This window comes from Ursus arctos, unplaced genomic scaffold (assembly GCF_023065955.2).
Source record: "Ursus arctos isolate Adak ecotype North America unplaced genomic scaffold, UrsArc2.0 scaffold_23, whole genome shotgun sequence".
NCBI lineage: Eukaryota > Metazoa > Chordata > Mammalia > Carnivora > Ursidae > Ursus > Ursus arctos.
The window spans coordinates 8,711,173-8,731,396 of record NW_026622908.1 but is presented as its reverse complement, the minus strand read 5'-3'; the positions used below and the strand labels follow the sequence as shown (position 1 = coordinate 8,731,396).

General features: G+C 39.8%; 1 protein-coding gene across 3 annotated transcripts in view; it reads left to right on the top strand.

Annotated features, from left to right (window-relative positions):
* The window catches only part of UEVLD (UEV and lactate/malate dehyrogenase domains), a 45,738-nt gene extending 25,514 nt beyond the window's left edge, over positions 1-20,224 (top strand). For 2 of the 3 annotated variants that reach the window (XM_026512239.4, XM_057317601.1), the window contains 5 exons: positions 7,079-7,249; positions 8,241-8,414; positions 14,260-14,323; positions 16,111-16,234; positions 17,468-20,224. In XM_026512239.4, the coding sequence (XP_026368024.2) occupies positions 7,079-7,249; positions 8,241-8,414; positions 14,260-14,323; positions 16,111-16,234; positions 17,468-17,635 (701 nt within the window). In that variant the 3' untranslated portion in view covers positions 17,636-20,224. Of the gene's footprint in view, positions 1-7,078; positions 7,250-8,240; positions 8,415-14,259; positions 14,324-16,110; positions 16,235-17,467 lie in introns of those variants that run through there. The other variant, XM_026512243.4, reaches the window with a different exon arrangement.

Genomic DNA, 20,224 nt, shown 5'->3' with positions numbered 1-20,224 from the left:
GCCTCTGGATCCCTGTAGGATTCAATGAGTTCATTTTCCTTGTCTGGAAAGAGTACAGTATTTGCTTTAATGATCCTTTAGTAGGCCTCATGTAGAGGATCCTTGGGGGAGCTGGATATTCTCTTGTGCCTGTCATTTCCAAGTACTGAAGTTCTTTAGGGACCCTTTAGCTCTTCCAAATCACTTTAGGAGACTTTACTACATGGACCCTAGAGGTCGTGAGGCCTTTTAGGACCTGAAGAAATTGTTTCTTCCTATGTAACTCATTAACCATCAATAACTATTGTTTCATATAATTAAAAGAATAGAATCCTTGGAGTAGATGTATAGTGTGTGGTGCTTGCCACCAAGTGGAGAATATTGAATGAGTCCACACCACCTTGGGGCAGCTTTCATGTTCCCCTTGTTAATTTGGTTATATGTTCCTGATAAGACTGAATTTAATTACCATTGCATGAAGAATATTAAATATAATGTTAACGAACATCTCATGAATATATTCCATAATACGGAGAAGTGCATTAGTAATTTGGGGAAATTAAGGTCAATAGTTTCGGAAATTTGAGTAATACTCCATCATGACAGGCATTGATGACTACAACTGACCATCCTAGAGTTATGCTTTGGCTCCGCTTGGACTTTTTCAAAGTAGCTATTAAAACATTTGGGGGGGGGGCACCTGGGTGGCTTAGTGGGTTAAGCGTCTGCCTTCAGCTCAGGTCATGATCGTGGGGTCCTGTGATGGAGCCCTACATTGGGCTCCCTGCTCAGCGGGGAGTCTGCTTCTCCCTCTGCCTGCGGCTCACATGCTTGTGCTCTCTGGCTCTCTCTCAAAAAAATAAATAAAATCTTTAAAAGAAATCATTTTGGGGAGGGATATCCATATATACAGATGAGCGTGCAAATATACAAACACATACGGCCACAGTTACGCTTGTGTATGCATAGACTAAATCTGGAGAAATACAAAGGAATTATCAAGAGTAGTTGCTTCAGGGGCACCTGGGTGGCTTAGTCGGTTAAGCATCTGCCTTCAGCTCAGGTCATGATCTCAGGGTCCTGGGATCGAGCCCCACATCGGGCTCCCTGCTCAGTGGGGAGCCTGCTTCTCCCTCTCCCTCTGCCTGCCGCTCCCCCTGCTCGTGCTCTCTCTCTGTCACTCTCTCAAATAAATAAAGAAAATCTTTAAAAAAATAAAAATTTATAAATTAAAAAGACAATCCTCTCTAAAGATAGAGATATGGCATAACATACTCAGCTCATGGCCTTAGTTTGCTACCTACGGTAAATTTTAGAAAGCCTCAGTGTTGTTTATACAGCTCCAAAACCCAGATCACTGTGGCACTAATCGTTAAAGGCACTCACTTGAACTAAGCAGTGATTCCCTACCTTATCTTTTAATATGGGTATTCTTGTTAAACATTAAAAAAAAAAAAAGTCCACCTCTATTCATCAGACAAAAATATCCCTTTTGTCATTGACTGAAATAATGCCTAAAGCTACTGGGATGTCATTCTTTGGTGGTGCCCTCCCTCCCCCCACAACATAGGAAGATTTTTAATAGCTATCATCTTAACTCAGTTTCTAAATCAAGGGTCATCGTCATTTCTAGAATTTTGCATCACAGTGAAGAATAATTTGAAAAGAACTAAATATTTTTATGTAATTTTTATTATAGTTAGAATGCTTTAGCACTGTGCCAGAGAAATGAAAATACTTGTACTGCCTCCAGTATATTCACACTGATAAACTAGCTAGAATAATTCAGTGAGGTCTCCCCAGCATTTGGACATTATTATTTGATTGCCTAATTTTCCAATCGTTTTGAATAAAATAATTCAGCAATGATTCAAAATGAATGTGTATTTCCTTTATCACAACATCATCCTCATAATCCGAGAACAATAGTATATCAGAGCATGAATTATTATTTGCTGGGTCTTTTGACATGCTTGATACTGGATTGATGACCACTAGTATAACTATAAGCAGCCACTGGTCTAAGGCCAATGGTTTGGGAACCAGTGGCTTGGCAGAAAGAATGTAGTTTTTCTGGGCTACCTGTGCATATGGGATAGAGGTAAGGGGTTTGTATCCTGGGAGTCCACATGGTGATTGGCCCCTGACCCAGGAGGAAACTTATCACTATGCTAATAAGTAAGTGGTGAAGTTAGGATTTGGATCAGGCAATCTCATTCTGAAGCCCTCCATTCTAACCCTTGAGCCCTACTGTATTATATCTGAGGCAAGGACAGTACGTCATTCGCTTTGTGTTCTTAGGGCCTGGTATAATTACCTGTAACATAAAGGGAACCTTAGTGTAGGCTTATTGAATTAATTATTATTGAATGAACTTTTATTATGATCCTTAACCTTGTAATTTGTGTCATATCTTTACATAATCATGCTTAAAGTTCTTCCTAATTCTCTTTATAACTGTAAAATCTTCCCCCCCCGTTAAATCACCAACTTCTTTTTTTAACTTAATTTTATTTTTTATTCACGTATAATTAACATACAGTGTCATATTAGCTTCAGATGTACAATATAATGGTTCAACAGTTCTGTACATTTCTCCGTGCTCATCAGGATAAGCTTACTGTTAGCCCCCTTCGCCTGTTTCACCTGTGCGCCCACCCACCTCTCCTCTGGCAACTGTCTATTCTCTATAGTTAAGAGTCTGGTTTTTTGTTTGTCTCTCTTCTTTTTTTTTTTTCTTTTCATTTGTTCTGTTTCTTAAATTCCACGTGAGTGGGGGCGCCTGGGTGGTACAGTGGTTAAGCGTCTGTCTTCGGCTCAGGGCGTTATCCTGGCATTGTGGGATCGAGCCCCACATCAGGCTCCTCCGCTATGAGCCTGCTTCTTCCTCTCCCACTCCCCCTGCTTGTGTTCCCTCTCTCACTGGCTGTCTCTATCTCTGTCAAATAAATAAATAAAATCTTAAAAAAAAAAAAATTCCACATGAGTGAAATCATGTGGTGTTTGTCTTTCTCTGACTTACTTCAATTTGCATTATACCCTCTAGGTCCATCCATGTTGTTCCACATGGCAAGATTTCATTCTTTTTTATGGCTGAGTAATATTCCACTGTAGGTAGGTAGGTAGGTAGGTAGGTAGATAGATAGATAGATAGATAGATACCACATCTTCCTTATCCATTTATTTATTGATGGACACTTGAGTTGCTTCCGTATCTTGACTTTTGTAAATGATGCTGCAATAAATATGGGGTGAATAGATCTTTTAATTAGTGTGTTCTTTTTCTTTGGGTAAATATCTAGTAGTGGAATTACTAGATCATATGGTAAGTTTATTGTTAATTCTTTGGAGGAAACTCCATACTGTTTTCCACAGTGGCTGCACCTTGCATTCCCACCAGCAGTGCACAAGGGTTCCTTTTTCCCCACATCCTTGCCAGCACTTGTTATTTCTCGTCTTTTTAATTTTAGCCATTCTGACAGGTGTAAAGCAATATCTCATTGTGGTTTTAATTTGCATTTCCCTGATGATTAATGATGTTGAGCATCTGTTCATGTGTCTGTTGGCCATCTGTATGTCTTCTTTGGAAAAATGTCTGTTCTCATCCTCTGCCCATTTTTAATTGGATTGTTTGGTTTTTTGATGTTGAGTTGCACAAGTTCTTTATATATTTTGGATATTAACCCTTTATCAGATATATCATTTACAAATATATTCTCCCATTCAATAGGCTGCCTTTTTGCTTTGTTGATGGTTTTCTTAGCTGTGCAGAAACTTTTTATTTGGCGTAGTCTCAATAGTTAATTTTGCTTTTGTTTCCCTTGCCAGAGATAACATATCTAGAAAAATGTTTCCATGGCTGATGTCAAAGAAATTACTGTTTATGTTTTCTTCTAGGAATTTTATGGTTTAGTATCTTCACATTTAGGTCCTTAATCCATTTCGAGTTTATTTTTGTGTATGGCATAAGAAAAAGGTCCAGTTTCATTCTTTTGCACGTAGCTGTCCAGTTCTCCCAACACCGTTGTTGAAGAGACTATCTTTTTCCCATCATATTTTCTTGCCCCTTTGTCATAGATTAATTGGCCATAAAAACACGGGTTTATTTCTAGACTCTCTTCTATTCCATTGATCTATGTGTCTACTTTTGTATACGTGCCATACTCTGCTTTTTGATTACTACAGCTTTGTAGTATATCTTGAAATCTGGGATTGTAATACCTCCCCGCTTTGTTCTTTTTCAAGATTGCTTTGACTGTTTGGGGTCTTCTGTAAAATCATCAACTTCTAAGAGAAGACCTGAGAAGGAAGAGTCCAAGAAAAATATTCTGAGTGCCTACCTGGTGCAAAGAATTTAGTTGCCTTGAGACAGTATTTACCAAACCTAGTTGTGCATAAGAATCACCTGGGGAGTGGCATTCCTGAGCGGTAGTTCCCTTTATGTATTTAAATACATCTTCAGAACATGGGATAATGTGTAATTTTGTTACACTTTCCAAGTTATTCCTGAGTACTCGGCCTAGCATTTAAGAACTGCTGCAGGGGATTGATAGGAATGGAAGACTCTCTGCTTAGTCAGAAGCAGCTTGAAGTTAGAGGGAAAGGTATGATACTGTAAGATACTGTAAAGATATCATGCAAGATACTGTAAACAGTAATATGTGTATCTTTCCGTGTAACTTCAAGCTGCTTCGGACTATAGTGACTACAATTCATGACAACAAGAGAGTAATGAGGCAATATGTGATTAATTGCCAAGAGAATGGTATCAATAGTGGGCACTGCTGTTGGAGTTGAGTAGAGAGAGATACTACCTTCAGCTAAGTAGGGTTGAGGAATGTGCCAGATCTGCCAGGATAAGGGAGATTTGGATGGCCACGGTGGGGGGTGGGGGAGAATGCAGCTCTTGCTAAGTGACCAGATCTTGGAGGTGGACAGCTGAGTAAGACACCAACAATCCTCACTGTCATAGAGCTCATAACAGGCTTAATGTAGTAGACAGTTGAACAGATACCTATCTAACATGGTGAGCACAGTGAGAAACATTCCAGATAGAAAGAATCTGAGTAAAGCCCATATCAGGAAAGTGAGAGAAATATGCTGGGGTAGAACAGGGACCATTTCAACTTAAGCCAAAGGTTTACATAGGGAAGTATAAGAAATACTAGCTTCCTAGGCTCAAAGGAAGAGAGTAGAAGGCTTGGGAGCTTGGGAAATCTTATGGAGTTGGAATCCTTCCTTGTACTTTTGCAATCATATCAGACAACTACGACCCTATTTACTCCTGAGGCAACCTTGAGGGTGAGGGCACTTGTAGCATTCAAAGTAGAGAAAGTTGAAGGGGGCTAAGAAATGAGATGATCCTGGCAAGATAGCTTGGATCACTGTAAGGTCATGGATTCTTCACTGATACTTGGTGATGTGGACAAATCACCTAATCTCTCTAAACATCACTTCCCTCATCCTCATGAGGTTTTAGGCTCCGTTTCTAAATATAACATAGTGCTTGACAGCCCTCTGCAGCCGGGCTTGAATTCCGGCTCTGCTGCTTACTAGCTCCGTGACTGAGCAGGTTACTAACTTATCCATGCCTCAGCTTCCTCCTCTGTACAGTGGGGGTTGGCGTGACCCCATAGTGTGCTGTAGATTAGATTCCATGAGTAACTATATGGAAAGCTCTCAGAATAGTACTTGGCATATAGAAGTGGTCTGGAAGTGTTAGCTATATACCTTCCAATTCTTGAGGTTTTGACTCATGACCAGGTATCTACTCTGACCACTAGAACACAGGAATTATTTAAGAGGACTCATGAAAAATCATAATTAAAATCCAGGGCCTGCTCTCCCCATAACTGTGTCAAAATATGAGCTAAACTTGGAAAGTGCATTTCCCAGAGGACACATTGCCCAGGTGCTTCCTTCTGAAACTTGTTTAGAGAGATGGCCTTAGAGGCCTAATTAAGAATATAAACCCTGCCATCTCCTCGTTGTCTCCTTGGGATGCTAATATTACTTTGTAAGTGTTGACTGGACTACTGCCATCTGCTGTGTTGTTTTTCTGTTGTCTGTGCTGCTGATAAAGTCTGGCCACTGTTTCAACACGCACTGAACTATCAAACACATTGTGTAATAGGGAGTACTGGAGCTGTAAAACAGCACATGTGTGCTTCAGAATCAGAGGAGTGAACTCCAGAGAACAGCGTTTCCTAAGTCCTAACAGTTGCTTCCCTGTAGGTCCCATGGAAAAAAGAACCTAAAACCGAGAATACTGGGCTTCAGTATAAGGAAAAGTCTGTAAAAAATGAGCCAAGACATTTTATCTTGATTTAAAGATTTTCCAACCACTTTTTTTCCTCTTTGGAGTAGAATCCTTAGTAAGTAAAACAGATGCAAGCAGAGCTACTCTGCTGAGAGAGGTCCGAGTAAAGAGCATGGAGCTATGCCTTCTTTCCACTCATTCCCAGTCCTTCCACGTGGCCCCTGAGTCACCTTCAAGGAACTCTAGGACTCCTAAACTCACAGTTTAAAAATCAGTGATGCAATTGATTATAGGTTCATTTTGCCTACAGCATATGACTTATTTTTCCTAGGAAAGTTGTGCATTACAGAAAAAACGAAGTCCTTGTTTATTGGTTCTGGGTCCTGTACTTTATTTTCTTTATCTTTACTGCTCTCTTTCCCCCCTGGAGATACACTCTTGCTCTTAATCATCTTTCTGGAAGCAAACCTCAGCCTTTTGTATGTTTCTGTGGGTATACGATTGATCTGGAGACAAATATGCCTGAAAGCTCTCCATTTGTAGAAAACAAAAAGAAGAACAAGAACAAGAACTTGATTAAAACCTAGACCTCGAGGGGCACCTGGGTGGCACAGCGGTTAAGCGTCTGCCTTCGGCTCAGGGCGTGATCCTGGCGTTATGAGATCGAGCCCCACATCATCCTCCGCTATGAGCCTGCTTCTTCCTCTCCCACTCCCCCTGACTGTGTTCCCTCTCTCACTGCTGTCTCTATCTCTGTTGAATAAATAAATAAAAATCTTTAAAAAAAAATTAAAAAAAAACCTAGACCTCGAGCTCAGACTGTTTCTTTTTATTCATTAGATTTGTCTGCCTCTGCTCATTCCAAGGTGGTGATCTTCACGGTCAACTCTTTGGGTAGTTCTCAGTCCTACCTGGATGTGGTACAAAGCAATGTGGATATGTTCAGAGCCCTTGTCCCCGCTCTGGGACATTATAGTCAACATGGTGTCCTGCTCGTTGCATCTCAACCAGGTAAAAGGTTTTGTCTTAAATTAATCAGACAGCTCAGTGTATCAATAGAATTGCCATTACTGATAAAGGTCATAAAACTAGATTATAAAGGAACAGCTAGGCCAACCAAATTGCTCTTATACTGAACAATATAGTACTTCCATGTCCTGTCAACCAGCCACTTCTTATGACTGGCATGAACTAGAAGATTACAGCTTACAATTTTTTATGTAATATCGCTATCATTCTGTTCCAGGTTTTTAGCCATGTCTCCCTCGGTGAGAAAATGCTTTAACACCCAAGAGAAGAATACAGTGGCTCATGTGAAAGATCTTCTGTTAACTTTAGAGTGTCGTAAAATATTAGTGAGCATAGCAGTGTGCGTTGTTAACTTTTCGTATATTGCAAATTGGTTTTGGAACTGTTTCACTTAAAAAAGAAATATTTTCAAAGAATTAGGTGGTATCGGACTCAAATTGGTGAGCAGAGTTTCTTGATGTTCCTAGTCTAAGGGTATGCATTTTATATGTCTTCCTATAATAATTGGTTGAGGGACACTGGTCTCTAATTCCAGACATCCTTTTGGCATGGCAGAAAAAAGTAGTGGTTTTTGTTCATAACGTTGTACTGCAATAGTGGTGGTATGTGGTCATTGATGTAAAAATAGAAATTCATCTAAAGATATAAAAGAGAGCTTGATCAATGCAAAACTATTATTATTTTCTGGTTTTCTGTTCCCAGTTTGTACCTTTCTAACTTAACTAGGAAAATATCTATTTTCCACTCTCAATTTATATTTAACACCAAAGTTCTGTAAAATCATGCTGAAGCCTGGTTAGTGTTTTTAATATACATTAAAAATACAGTTTGCCTCATGGTGCATCTAGAACCTGGGAAGAATGTATAGACACTCTGTTATACTTATTAAGATAATAAGTATTTTGTTTATGAACTAAGGCTAGAAGTATATTTTTTAAAATCTTCGTATGTTCACCCTGTGTGCGATATTTAGTGGAAATCATGACGTATGTGACATGGAAACTGAGCGCGTTTCCTGTAAATCGAGTGATCGGCATTGGATGTAATCTGGATTCACAGAGATTACAATATATTATTACAACTGTCTTGAAGGCACGGACGTCAGGAAAACAAGTGTGGGTTATTGGTGAGCAGGGAGAAGACAAAGGTAAGAAGTACATGTTTATTAGTCACATTGATCACGTGAGTCACCAGTGGCCGCGCCATTCAGATACATGTGGAGATTCCGGAATAGTTGAGCTTACTCGGCTTTCGTTTCACACTCACGTGCCTGGTACGTAACAGGCCCTGTAGCGTGAAGAGACTCGGCAAGTGTGGCATTCTCATTTCTTTACTTTTCCGTAAGTTTAAGATTAGGCAAGAGCCCTTACTTTTATATTTGTTAATTGAATTCCGGAGTCCAGGATTAATTTGAAAGTTTAATTCTCTAGAGAGCCACGTTTTAAATAAACCTTAACGCATTTACAGAACTCTTCCTCTTCCCACACGTCCATCTTGCTCACGTTTCCGAAGTTCAGACTTTCTCCCTAGGGCCATACTTCCTGTCTGTTTCTCACCTTTTTAAACACAGTTTTCCCTCTTTGTTTATTCTTATGACCCTTTCACCAGCCCACTTGCTCTCTTCCTACCACATTCTGTATAGGACATCATTGAACTGGACGTTGGGAGAATGAATAGGGTTTGAATAGAGAGCAGAGTGGGCAAGATACTCTCGGAACGGGAAATCAGAAGCAGGCAAAGGCAGTATTAACAGTGCTTGTATCTGGGTTAAAGGAAACTTTTAAAAATGGGTATTTGTCAGTATTTTCTAATTTTGTCATTATGGATATTTAGTATTTGTATAATTTTTAAGAAAATTTTAGTAAAATATAACGGTATTTAAATCTGTATAAATTAGTACTGGCTACCTAAAAAATCAGTGCTAGAAGGAGCCAGGCTGTAGAATAAACCTTTACAAAACCTGGTTTTGTGATTGCGCGGGATGACTTCTCGGGCCCACAGTGCTCCCTGATGCTAGACGCTGGGCAACAGGACCCTGGAAGAGGGTCGCAAACAAGAACGTGGAGCACGTGTATTAGAGTGATGCATGCCGAGGGCTGCAGACACACCCGAGACCCCATATCTTACTCACTAGTACGATTTGAGTTCTAGTCCACGCTGATCTCCTGCTTCTCTGATTCTTGCAGCTCTCCCAATTAGTTTGGTGTTTCCCCTCTTGTCTACCCTACATGACACCAAATTAATACTGATGTTAGCCAGACCTTCACTATGTGCTTTCTTGTATGAAGCCCATCTTCCTAAATCATATTCCTCTTTTCAAAAACCTTCACTGACTTCCTCTGACCAAACTATTAAATTCCTTTGCTTGGCATTCCAGAAGTCCCAAAATACAGCCCTAAACTTCCTTCCCCATTATAATTAAGGAGGTAGTAATATTATTTGAGAGCTGGAGGGGACTCAGGGGATCAATTACATTTTGTTATAGGGAGCCAGCAATGATATGGAGATGGTAAGAGCGATCTGCCCAAGAACCTATAGTTTTTTGGGTCAAAGAAGGGCTAAAACCCAGGTGTTGTGCCTCCCAGCCCTACCCCACCGCTTTGCTTCAGCCACAGGGAGCTTTGCCCTTCTCCCTCTCTCTCAGCATATTTGAATTTCATCCTTTGAGGTCTAGGTCAAGCACCCCTTACACTGTGAAGCTTTTCCTGATCACATCACTCCACAGTGATTCCTTCACCCCTCTGAGCTAAAAGCTGTTGCTAACTGTATGGTAATTAACCATATAACCAGTAAACATGATGCTTATTCTTCTGTTAAACTGTTTATTCTGGTCCAACTTGAATATTTTGTGTGTATACCTTCTCCTTTTTTTTAAGATTTTATTTATTTATTTGACAGGGAGGCAGTGAGAGAGGGAACACAAGCAGGGGGGGTGGGAGAGGGAGAAGCAGGCTTCCCACTGAGCAGGAAGCCCGATGCAGGGCTCGATCCCAGAACGCTGGGATCATGACCTTAGCCGAAGGCAGACGGTTAATGGCTGAGCCACCCAGGCACCCCTGTATACCTTCTCCTTATTGAAAGAGTTAATTTTTAAGCTGTTCTCTTAGTTGAAAAAGTCGTACATTCACATTGCAAAAAATTAAATCGTACAAAAAGATATGTGCAGTAAAAAATAAGTCTCCGTTCTGTGCCTGATACCCAGTTTTTCTCCCTAGATTCCGTCACAGTTACCAGTCTCTTGTGTAATCTTCTGACAATGCTGTGCATGAATAAGCACATATATGAAATATTTCCTAGGTAGCCAGTACATACATCATTCTGCACCTTGCCTTTACTTACTGATATCATGTGGAAATAATTGCATAATAACATATATAGATCTCACTCATCCTTTTAAACCTACTGGATATATCAACATTTATTAACCAGTCCCCCTATATAAGTTACAATTTTTGAACGAATAAAAACATTTCACAATATGGTTATATTAATATCCAAACTGTAAAGAGAAAATAAAGGATAGTGAAATTGATAAATAAGCCTCGGGCACTGTGCTGACTGCCGTTGGAGCTGTATAGATGTATAAGAACCCGACCATGTCTTTACGAAGCTTCGATCTAACACAGGAAATAACTCTAATGGGAAGGCAGCATTGACTTGCTGTGAGAGAGGGCCACGGGAAGTAGAATAAAAACACGGGGAAAGGATATGGTAATTCTGTCTTGAGCTCTTACATGGGAACTAGAAGTAGACGGATATAGGTACATGTGAATTGGGATCACTTAAATGTAATATGTACTATTTGACCTGCATAAAAGAATACATATAATGTATAACGTATGTTTTGAAGCATAATAGAACAAACATTCATGAATCTATAGTCAATTAAGAACATTACCGATACCACTGAAGCTACTGATGTTCTCCCCAACCCATCTCCCTGTGTCCCCTCTAGACACCACCACCAGATCGCTCTTTATCCTGTCTTGTACTATGTTTCAGAGATGCTTACATCCAAGATAGGTGTAACTTACCTTGGCCCTGAAGCCAGTAATGGACAGGGGCTCCCTCTGCTGGTTCCATGTGTAAACATCAACTGGTTATATTTTTGCATATGTGACATTACCACAGTAATATCAATTATAATTACTTTTCATTGAAAGCCTACTATATGTATTAAACGTGTTGCATAGCCAGCTTCCTCTTCCGCTATCCTGCCAGCTTGCAGTTTCTGAATGATTCATTCACTCTCAGGCCTCCTTGCTTTTGCACCTGATTCTTCCTTTCCCTGAACATTCATTCACTTGGCTAACTCCTGCTTACCCTTCAAGACTGGGCTTGAGTGCCGCCTCTCCCAGGAAGCCTTTTCTAATTCACCAGGTTCATTAAGTTCATGCCTCTATCATAACCATTATCACACTGTTAGAATTGCATATTTATGGGGATGCCTGGGTGGCTCAGTCAGTTAAGTTCCTGCCTTCGGCTCGGATCATGATCCCAGGGTCCTCGGATTGAGTCCTACTTTGGGCTCCCTGCTCAGCAGGAAGCCTGCTTCTTCTTCCCCTGCCTCTCCCCTGCTTGTGCTCTCCCTCTCTCTCTCTCTCTGACAAATAAATAAAATCTAAGAAAAAAACATAATGATTGCATATTTACCTGTCTGTTTATCCCACCAAACTGCAAGCTCCTTGACCTTGGAATGGCCTCAGTAAATGTGTTTTGAAATGATGCTGATACTATCCTGTTGTGACCAAAGGTCATTTGTATTATGCCCCCCCCCCAAATTAGATAGCAGAACATATGCTTTGGAGCTGCTGTTTTCAGCTATGATATTAACATCATATGTACACTGCAGATAACTCCTTCAAATGATGGTTTAGAAATCCAAGGGTTAGATCCCAGAACAGACTATTAGGTCATCTGCTTTGGGCATCGGTCTTACACACGGGTAAGTGTTGTATACAATGGAAAAGAGTTTCCCCATGGTCATCGTTCATTAAAATTTTGGGGGCCAGAGGATTGCTGTTTTTGAGGAGTGGAGCCAGGAAGATTAGGACTGATTAGTTGCAGTATTTGAAAGGGCTCCCTAAAATAGGCCGGACATATATTTAGGAAGTTTGAAGGGCTAGGCAGTAAATGAACAAAAAAAAAAATAAGTCCATCTAAACTTAATTGAAAATTCTACTGACCGTGTCACAAGCAAAGTTGAACATAGTACAGCTTTCTCCCTCTCTCTAATCTTTCCTCATGGCACTTGGAGGTCAAGACTCAGGAAAGAATGAATGGGATACACACACGCGCACACACACACACACACACACACACACAGACACACACAGACAGACTCGTAATTAACTTCCAGATTTTTGTGCCCCTTTCTGAGTCTTCTCATTCCTCCCTTGCCCCTTTTATTCATTCTTCCAAGGTCTGTAAATGCTGTATTTCGTTTAGCAGTCATTTCCCCCAATTTTCTATCTATTGTGAATATACCAATAACGTGCAGAAATTTTTTAGAAAAAAATTCATATATAACCATTCTGTCCAAGTAAAATACATTTTTAAAATCTCTTAATCTGTCCACATATATTTATATTGTTCATAAAACAATTTTTGGTTTTGTTTTTTGTTTTTTTCCTACTTAAAAGCTTTTAAAGATTATTTATTTGAAAGAGAGAGAGAGCGTGCATGCGTGCATGCAAGTGGGGGAAGGGGCAGAGGGAGCGGAAAAAGGAGAGCAGCAGACTTCCCACTGAGCATGGAGCTAGACGTGGGGCTCAAGCTCATGACCCTGAGATCATGCCCCTTAACATAAGAGCTTTTAAATTTTTTTCATGTTTTTCAATTTAACTGTTGCAAGAATGCTTTCCTCTTTGTTGATAATAATTTTGGATTGTGCATGACATCAGTTCTGCATTATCTCCTGTATTCTTTACCATAGTAAAAATATGTGTGAGAGGACACAAAAGAACACATGGTTCCTGTCCCCTGCAAGCTTATCATCAGTTTGAGGAAGAGATATCTGGATACATATGGTGTCCTTTGTTGCTGACCCATCACTAAATGGCCTAATTTTGAATGCGGTTTAGAAGACTTCTATCTTGGGGCGCCTGGGTGGCTCAGTTGGTTAAGCGTCCGACTCTTGATTTTGGCTCAGGTCATGATCTCAGGGTCATGAGATGGAGCCCCATGTCAGGCTCCATGCTCAGCCGGGAGTCTGCTTGAGATTCTCTCTCTCCCTCTCCCTCTGTGCCGGCCCCCCTGCACTCTCACTCACTCCTTCTCTCTCTAAAATAAATATTTTTTTAAAAAGACTTATATCTTAAACATAAATAGTCTTATATATCCAAATATATTTTTGTTTTGCCTACCCAATACAGATCTGTATTAAACAATGTCTTTACACAGATGAGAAATGGATGAACATTAGAAGGGTTTCAAAATGTTTCTGGCAATTTCTATTTATATTAAATGTGGTGTGAATATCAAGTTCATGTGCACAGCTTTGAATTTTTGAACTGTTTTTGTAAATGATGTAATGAGACGAAATGGCAACCAAAAATCCTCTTAGCAAACAGGTCCCTGCCTCTCTAACAGCTGTGGAAATCTAGCCAAAATAGGTGAGCACATTATTCCTCACCTGGTGAAAGAAAGTAATCTCCGTCTGTTTCCCAGTGGAGCAAATGCCAAGTGCTTGCTGCTGAGAAAAGAAAGCTTTCTCCCTGGACAGTAAAATGGCCCTGGTAGAACTCATGTGGTGAGAGAGCACAGGGAAGGAGGCTGCAGGTAGGCTCTGGGGATCATGTTTTTGGGGGGATTGCAACTCCCAGGCAGTTGGCACAACATACCCAGTGCCATCAGTGGAAAACTGTTTCTAGAAAGGGGAAAAGTGTTTAAAGTTTAATACAGATATCCTTGACTGCAAATGATCATTTATCACATCTTAATCCTAAGGGAGTGGTTGGCAACAAATAATTAATTTTTCCTTTAATTTTTAGTGCCCACATGGGGTGGCCAAGAAGAAGTAATGAGTCCTAACTCTCAGGTGCAGTTGTCCAACAGGTAACACTGAGTGTCGATTTCCATTTACCCAGTTGAAAGTCATGTACTTTCATGCTACCAGAACAACTGTTTACACAGCATGCCCTTACCAGGCTTCTGCACACAAAACTAGCTAGTATGGACAGGTCCAAAGTACAAGAGATCAGTGCTTTCTGGTCTTTGATTTCTTACTTGAAAGAAGACCCAGAGTGCTTTGCAAACTTTAAATCAGATACACAATGGACATGTAAAGGGTAGGACAGGTTTCTTATTTGTAGTCCTGGATTTCCTGCTCCGATGGGTCAACGAGGATATTAAGAATTTTCTTAATGTAGAAAGAATTTGTCCATATCACTTAAAATTAATACAGGGGTGCCTGGGTGGCTCAGTTGAGCGTCCAACTCATGGTTCCAGCTCAGGTCGTGATCTTAGGGCCCTGAGATCGAGCCCCATGCTGGGCTCCGTGCTCAGCAGGGAGCCTGCTTGAGATTCTCTCCCTCCCTCTCCCCCTCCCCCAACTCGTACTCTCTCTCCCTCTCTCTCTCTAAAATAAATACATCTTAAAAAAATAACATGTATTTATTGGTCATACATAAATAAATTTGCAAACTAATCTAATATGAATGGATAAGCCATATTATAAGTTCAGGCAAAAATAAAGTGTAATGCGTAGGTCCTATGTCTTTTGCCTTTAGTCAGACACCTTCCAAGGTCCGTGCCCTACAGCTTGTTCTCCGGGCACCATGAATTTTTATGTCGTCTGTTGTCTCACCATCACATACCATACATTTCTGCAGTTCGGTGGAGACTTAGCTGTTTAAACCTTCAGCTTTAGCCTGTTAGCCTATAACAACTGGAAAGAATATTCTCTTACTGAGAAGAGTGGAGTGTTATATAATCCATTCTAATCTGATTCCCTACATAATCCTGCATTTATGAGGAAGAAATTATAAAAGAAATTCAAACATGTTTATTTAATTTATATCATTTTTATTATTTACAAAGAGAATGTATGCTGTTATAAAACTTCATATACTGAAGAGATCTATAAAGTAGAAAGTGAAAAGCTGGGGGTAATCCAACTCTCCGGAGACAACTACTGTTAACAGCTTAGTGTCCACACGTCCAAACATTTTCCCAATGCCTGTACAAACATTATCATTATTTTTATTATTTGTATAATAATAGATGTGTACTGTTGATATTACCTCACAACTTACTTTGTTTCCTTAATAATGAATCTTGGACATTTCTCCATGTTGTACATGAGTCTACCCCATTCCTCTCTGGAGCTATACAGCTATGTAGTACTGTTTCCAGAATTTTTGCTGTCTCACACAAGGCAAACATACATATATATTTGCATACTTGAGCGTATTGCAGTGGAATAAAATCCCCGAGGAGGAATTTCTAGATCAGATGTTGCTCAATCTTCCTCCTGAAAGATTATTCCACTTTCCACAGCAGATATGGGAATGCCTGTTTCTCTGTAGCTTCTCCAAAAGTAGGTATCAGTCTTTTTAAATTTGCCAATTTTGATAGGCAACACTGGTGTATTGTTTTAACTCATATTTCAATATTAGTAGAGGTGAGCTTCTTTTTATGTTATTAAGCCATTTGTATTTTCTCTGTGAACTACCTGCCTGACATTTTAAGAAAAGTTTAGTCATTAGATTATCCGTAGGCTTTCCTAACAACTGCTTTAAATAACACCTATTTCTGAATTTTAAAAAACGGTGTAAAACAGAATATGCATACTTTGTGAATGTTCTGAGATTTATTTTTTTTTTTATTTCTTGGTAACCTAGAGCCATGGAACTGTTACGGGTCAAAGGTCAAAGATCCTGGTCTGTTGGACTATCAGTAGCTGACCTGGTTGACAGTATTGTAAACGATAAAAAGAAAGTACATTCTGTATCAATTTTAGCAAAGGTAATTGCTGTTTTCATACTGTCATCATGTTTTTAAACTTTTAAATTATTCATATGAATCCAGAAAAAGTGCTGCTCCGACTGTGCCTCAGGTGTCTTCAGTAACCCTCGTTTTTAGAGTAACACACGGGAGGGGACAGTTCGGTCTAAACCCTGTCCTGCTTGGTTATGGGAAGTCTGGACTTCTTCTAGGTTGCCCTTCCCCCCCCCCCCACGTAATTTTTGGGAAGCCTCAAGAAATATTTGTGTGTTCCATAAAGTTCTTCTGGTTGTCGTTTACCACCTCAGCCAGTCACGTCACCCCAGACTGACACGCCAGCTCGTCTTAGCTGGTCGTCCGTCTGCTTCTCCAGTTCACTTTGTCCTTTCCCGCTTGGTCGCAAGCATAGAGTCCCTAAAGCACAGCTGAGACGAGGCACAAATGCTTAACCACATTTTCCTGAAAACTTCGGACTATCAGGAGGGAAATAAAACATGGAAAGGTGGGGCGCCTGGGTGGCACAGCGGTTAAGAGTCAGCCTTTGGCTCAGGGCGTGATCCCGGCGTTACGGGATCGAGCCCCACATCAGGCTCCTCCGCTGGGAGCCTGCTTCTTCCTCTCCCACTCCCCCTGCTTGTGTTCCCTCTCTCGCTGGCTGTCTCTATCTCTGTCGAATAAATAAATAAAATCTTTAAAAAAAAAAAACATGGAAAGGAAAACGTAAAACAGTTACTGTATGTGAGTGGGCCCCTCCCCAGGGAGTGCACTCTGACCATCTTCTCTGAGCCCCCAGCCCGCTCCCCATGTGGCAGCGGGATGGCTCACCTCCCCACCAGGCGGCTGTCTCTGACCGTGTGCCTCTCTCGCACACATTTTCTGAAACAATCATTTGTTTAGAAATTAAATGAACACAATTTTTTAAACAGCTCAACTCGTATCTGTTTATAACAACTAGAAAATCACTGACGGGGCGCCTGGGTGGCACAGCGGTTAAGCGTCTGCCTTCGGCTCAGGGCGTGATCCCGGCGTTCTGGGATCGAGCCCCACATCAGGCTCTTCCACTATGAGCCTGCTTCTTCCTCTCCCACTCCCCCTGCTTGTGCTCCCTCTCTCGCTGGCTGTCTCTATCTCTGTCGAATAAAATAAAATCTTTAAAAAAAAAAAAGAAAAAGAAAATCAAGGAAGTATCCATATTTATATTAATTTTTTGCAGTGATTTAGCTCTATGATAATCCCTTTTTTTTTTCATTTCAGGGATATTATGATATAAACAGCGAAGTGTTTTTAAGTTTGCCATGCATCATTGGAACCAGTGGCGTATCTGAAGTCATCCAAAGTACAGTGAGGGAAGATACAGTGACCGAGAAACTCCAGAGCAGTGCATCATCAATCCATGGTCTCCAACAACAGTTAAAACTTTGATTTTAAAGTGCAGTTACTGGAAAGGAAGGGTCATGTAATTTTGCCAACATACATAGGGTTGAGAATTTCTGTATCTTATTACTTACCCTTACAAACTGCTTGGTTAAGGTAGACGGTTTCTGGTTAGCTTTGTAATTTGAATCCTTAGGAAGTTAGAGAAGGAGGGGGAAAAGATCTAAGTTTCCTTATTGCTCTTGAGCTGTCTAAACTGTTCTTTAAACCTCCAGCAGAAGTAGACACCCATCTATAATATATCATTTAAATTTATTGAGTCTTCAACTAAAAGCACATTCAGCACTTTGGGAATATTTTGAAAGTAATATATTTTTAAAAGAAAAGGACTCCTTGACGGTTATAATAAACACGATAAGCTGAAGGCCCAGTATTAATTTACAGAAACTGTGCTAGGTGCACTTTCAAAAGATTCCCCAGCCTAAGGTATTGTTTCCTCTTTAAAATGTAATTGGTAGTAATGGGAAAGCATTTTGTTTTCCCTCTTCAAGTTAATTATCTACCAAAATAAAAATAAAAAATAAAAATAAAAAAATAAAAAAATAAAAAATAAAAATAAAAAAAATAAAATAAAATAAAAAAATAAAAAAAGAATTTTACGTGCACTTTCAAGTAGTAAAAGGGAAAGTGAAATTTTTTAATATTTGAAGAAAAAGTGTAGTTAAATTTCCAGTGGGACTGTCCTTTCTAAAATTTTTTATAACCCCTTCTTGGGTTATATAATAGATCTCCAACATCTCAAAAGCCCACTCTACTATTAGTACCATAGAGAAAGGTATATTTTTAGTGGAACTAGATTATGAAAAAAAAGCCAAGCAATTTACTTGAAAGCTAAAATATGAGGCTTTCATAAAAACTGTTGGTCTTAAGGGGAAGAGTTTGGATGGACTGGCTGTTGTGAGCAAATCCTTTAACCACTCCTGAAGAAATGATTCAGAGTACGTCTGCCTTATGGGTCAATAACAGTATCTTCGTATGTGAAAGACAGCATATTATGACAGATGTGACACACAATTAGTAGTAACAGCGAACACTGACACTTCTGTTTCAGGCAGGTGACGTGCACTTTATTATTTTATTGAATCCTGAAAATCATCCACTGCGGTAGGTTCTATCATTTTATAGAGAAGATTGAGGTTTAGTGCCAGGTGTTACAGCCCAGGGGCACTTACCACACAGCCTCTTCCTTTTTCTAAGCAGCAGAAGAAAAAGCCTAGCAGCCAAAATAGTGAGCGTAAGACCGTAAGGCTGGGGTTCTGTACACTACGGAAGGATTACTTCTATTCTCACGTAGGGGCTCACTTTGTTATCCCAACATAGTTTTTTGAAAGATGGATACCCTGACTTCCCAGACTTGCCCTCAGCAAATAGCAAAGAGGAGTATGCACTGAGATAGGTGTTTTTTTTTTTATTCATTCATTCACAGGGTACTGACTGGAAGCCTACAGTAGACCAGGCACTATACTGGGCACTGCAGATACAGTGGTGGGCCAGCTGGGACTAGGCACAGCCCTCATGGTCCGTACAATCTAGTATGGGAGACATCGTAATCCAATCTCACAAACAAATGGACAATTGCAAGTCTAGGAAGTACTGCGAAGAAGTCCCAGGTGCTTTGAAAGCACATAACAGGCAAATCCAAACCTGATCAGAGTGATAGAGGCCAGGTGGTTTTTAAGGGCAGACACATCCTAGTTAGAAACAGTGAAACTAATGCTGATTTGGTATAATAATGGATGCTTATAATGAGCTTAAATCATAAAGTGAAATTATACTGTGTCCCATGGTTAAGAAAGTAGAAAGTATTTAATACATTTGGAAAGATTCCCCATGAGAATTACCTGGGCTAAAAAGCTTGGACGTTTGAAGGGATAAGCATTAGTTCTGTGTAAGTTCACTACGTGGGTAGATTATTTTGGTGTTACTCTTAACAATGCATCCTCACTGTCCTGTTGCATGAAATAGGGAAGTAAAACTGAACGAACCTTTTCTTGTATTTTTTAAACTAGCCTTCTCTAATATCTGTCATCTAATTAGAAATTAGATATTTCTACTATCTAATTTCTGATATGCTCTTGAATAATAACCTAAGTGCAAGACACTGTGTAATAGATGAATTACCAGTTCACTATATTAATTATAAATGAAGGTTAATGAATGCAATACAACAAATACTTACTGAGCATCTACTGTTACTCCAAATACTGTGTGAGAATTTGAGATTCAGAGTTGAGGAACAGTCCTTGCCCTGCAGAAGCCCACCATATAGACATAATTCAGTTATTTCCTTAAGTGTTGACTATTATCATGTAGGTTCCATATGTAAGTTAAGAAGCAGTACCACCACTACCTCACTATGATTTGGTGGTATTTGCCATTCACGGTTCTTCTTTTAACTTTCACTCTTTCATTTTTCCAAAATCATGCAGTGTCTCTCCTTGTTATGATTTTTAGTGGGGCTTCGATTAAAATGCTTTGATTTTGTAGTGCAGAGATAAATATTTGATTTTCCCACTTATGTTTTAGCTTTCCTTAAGTATCAAGAACAATGAGTAAAATAAATTTTGACTTTAAAAA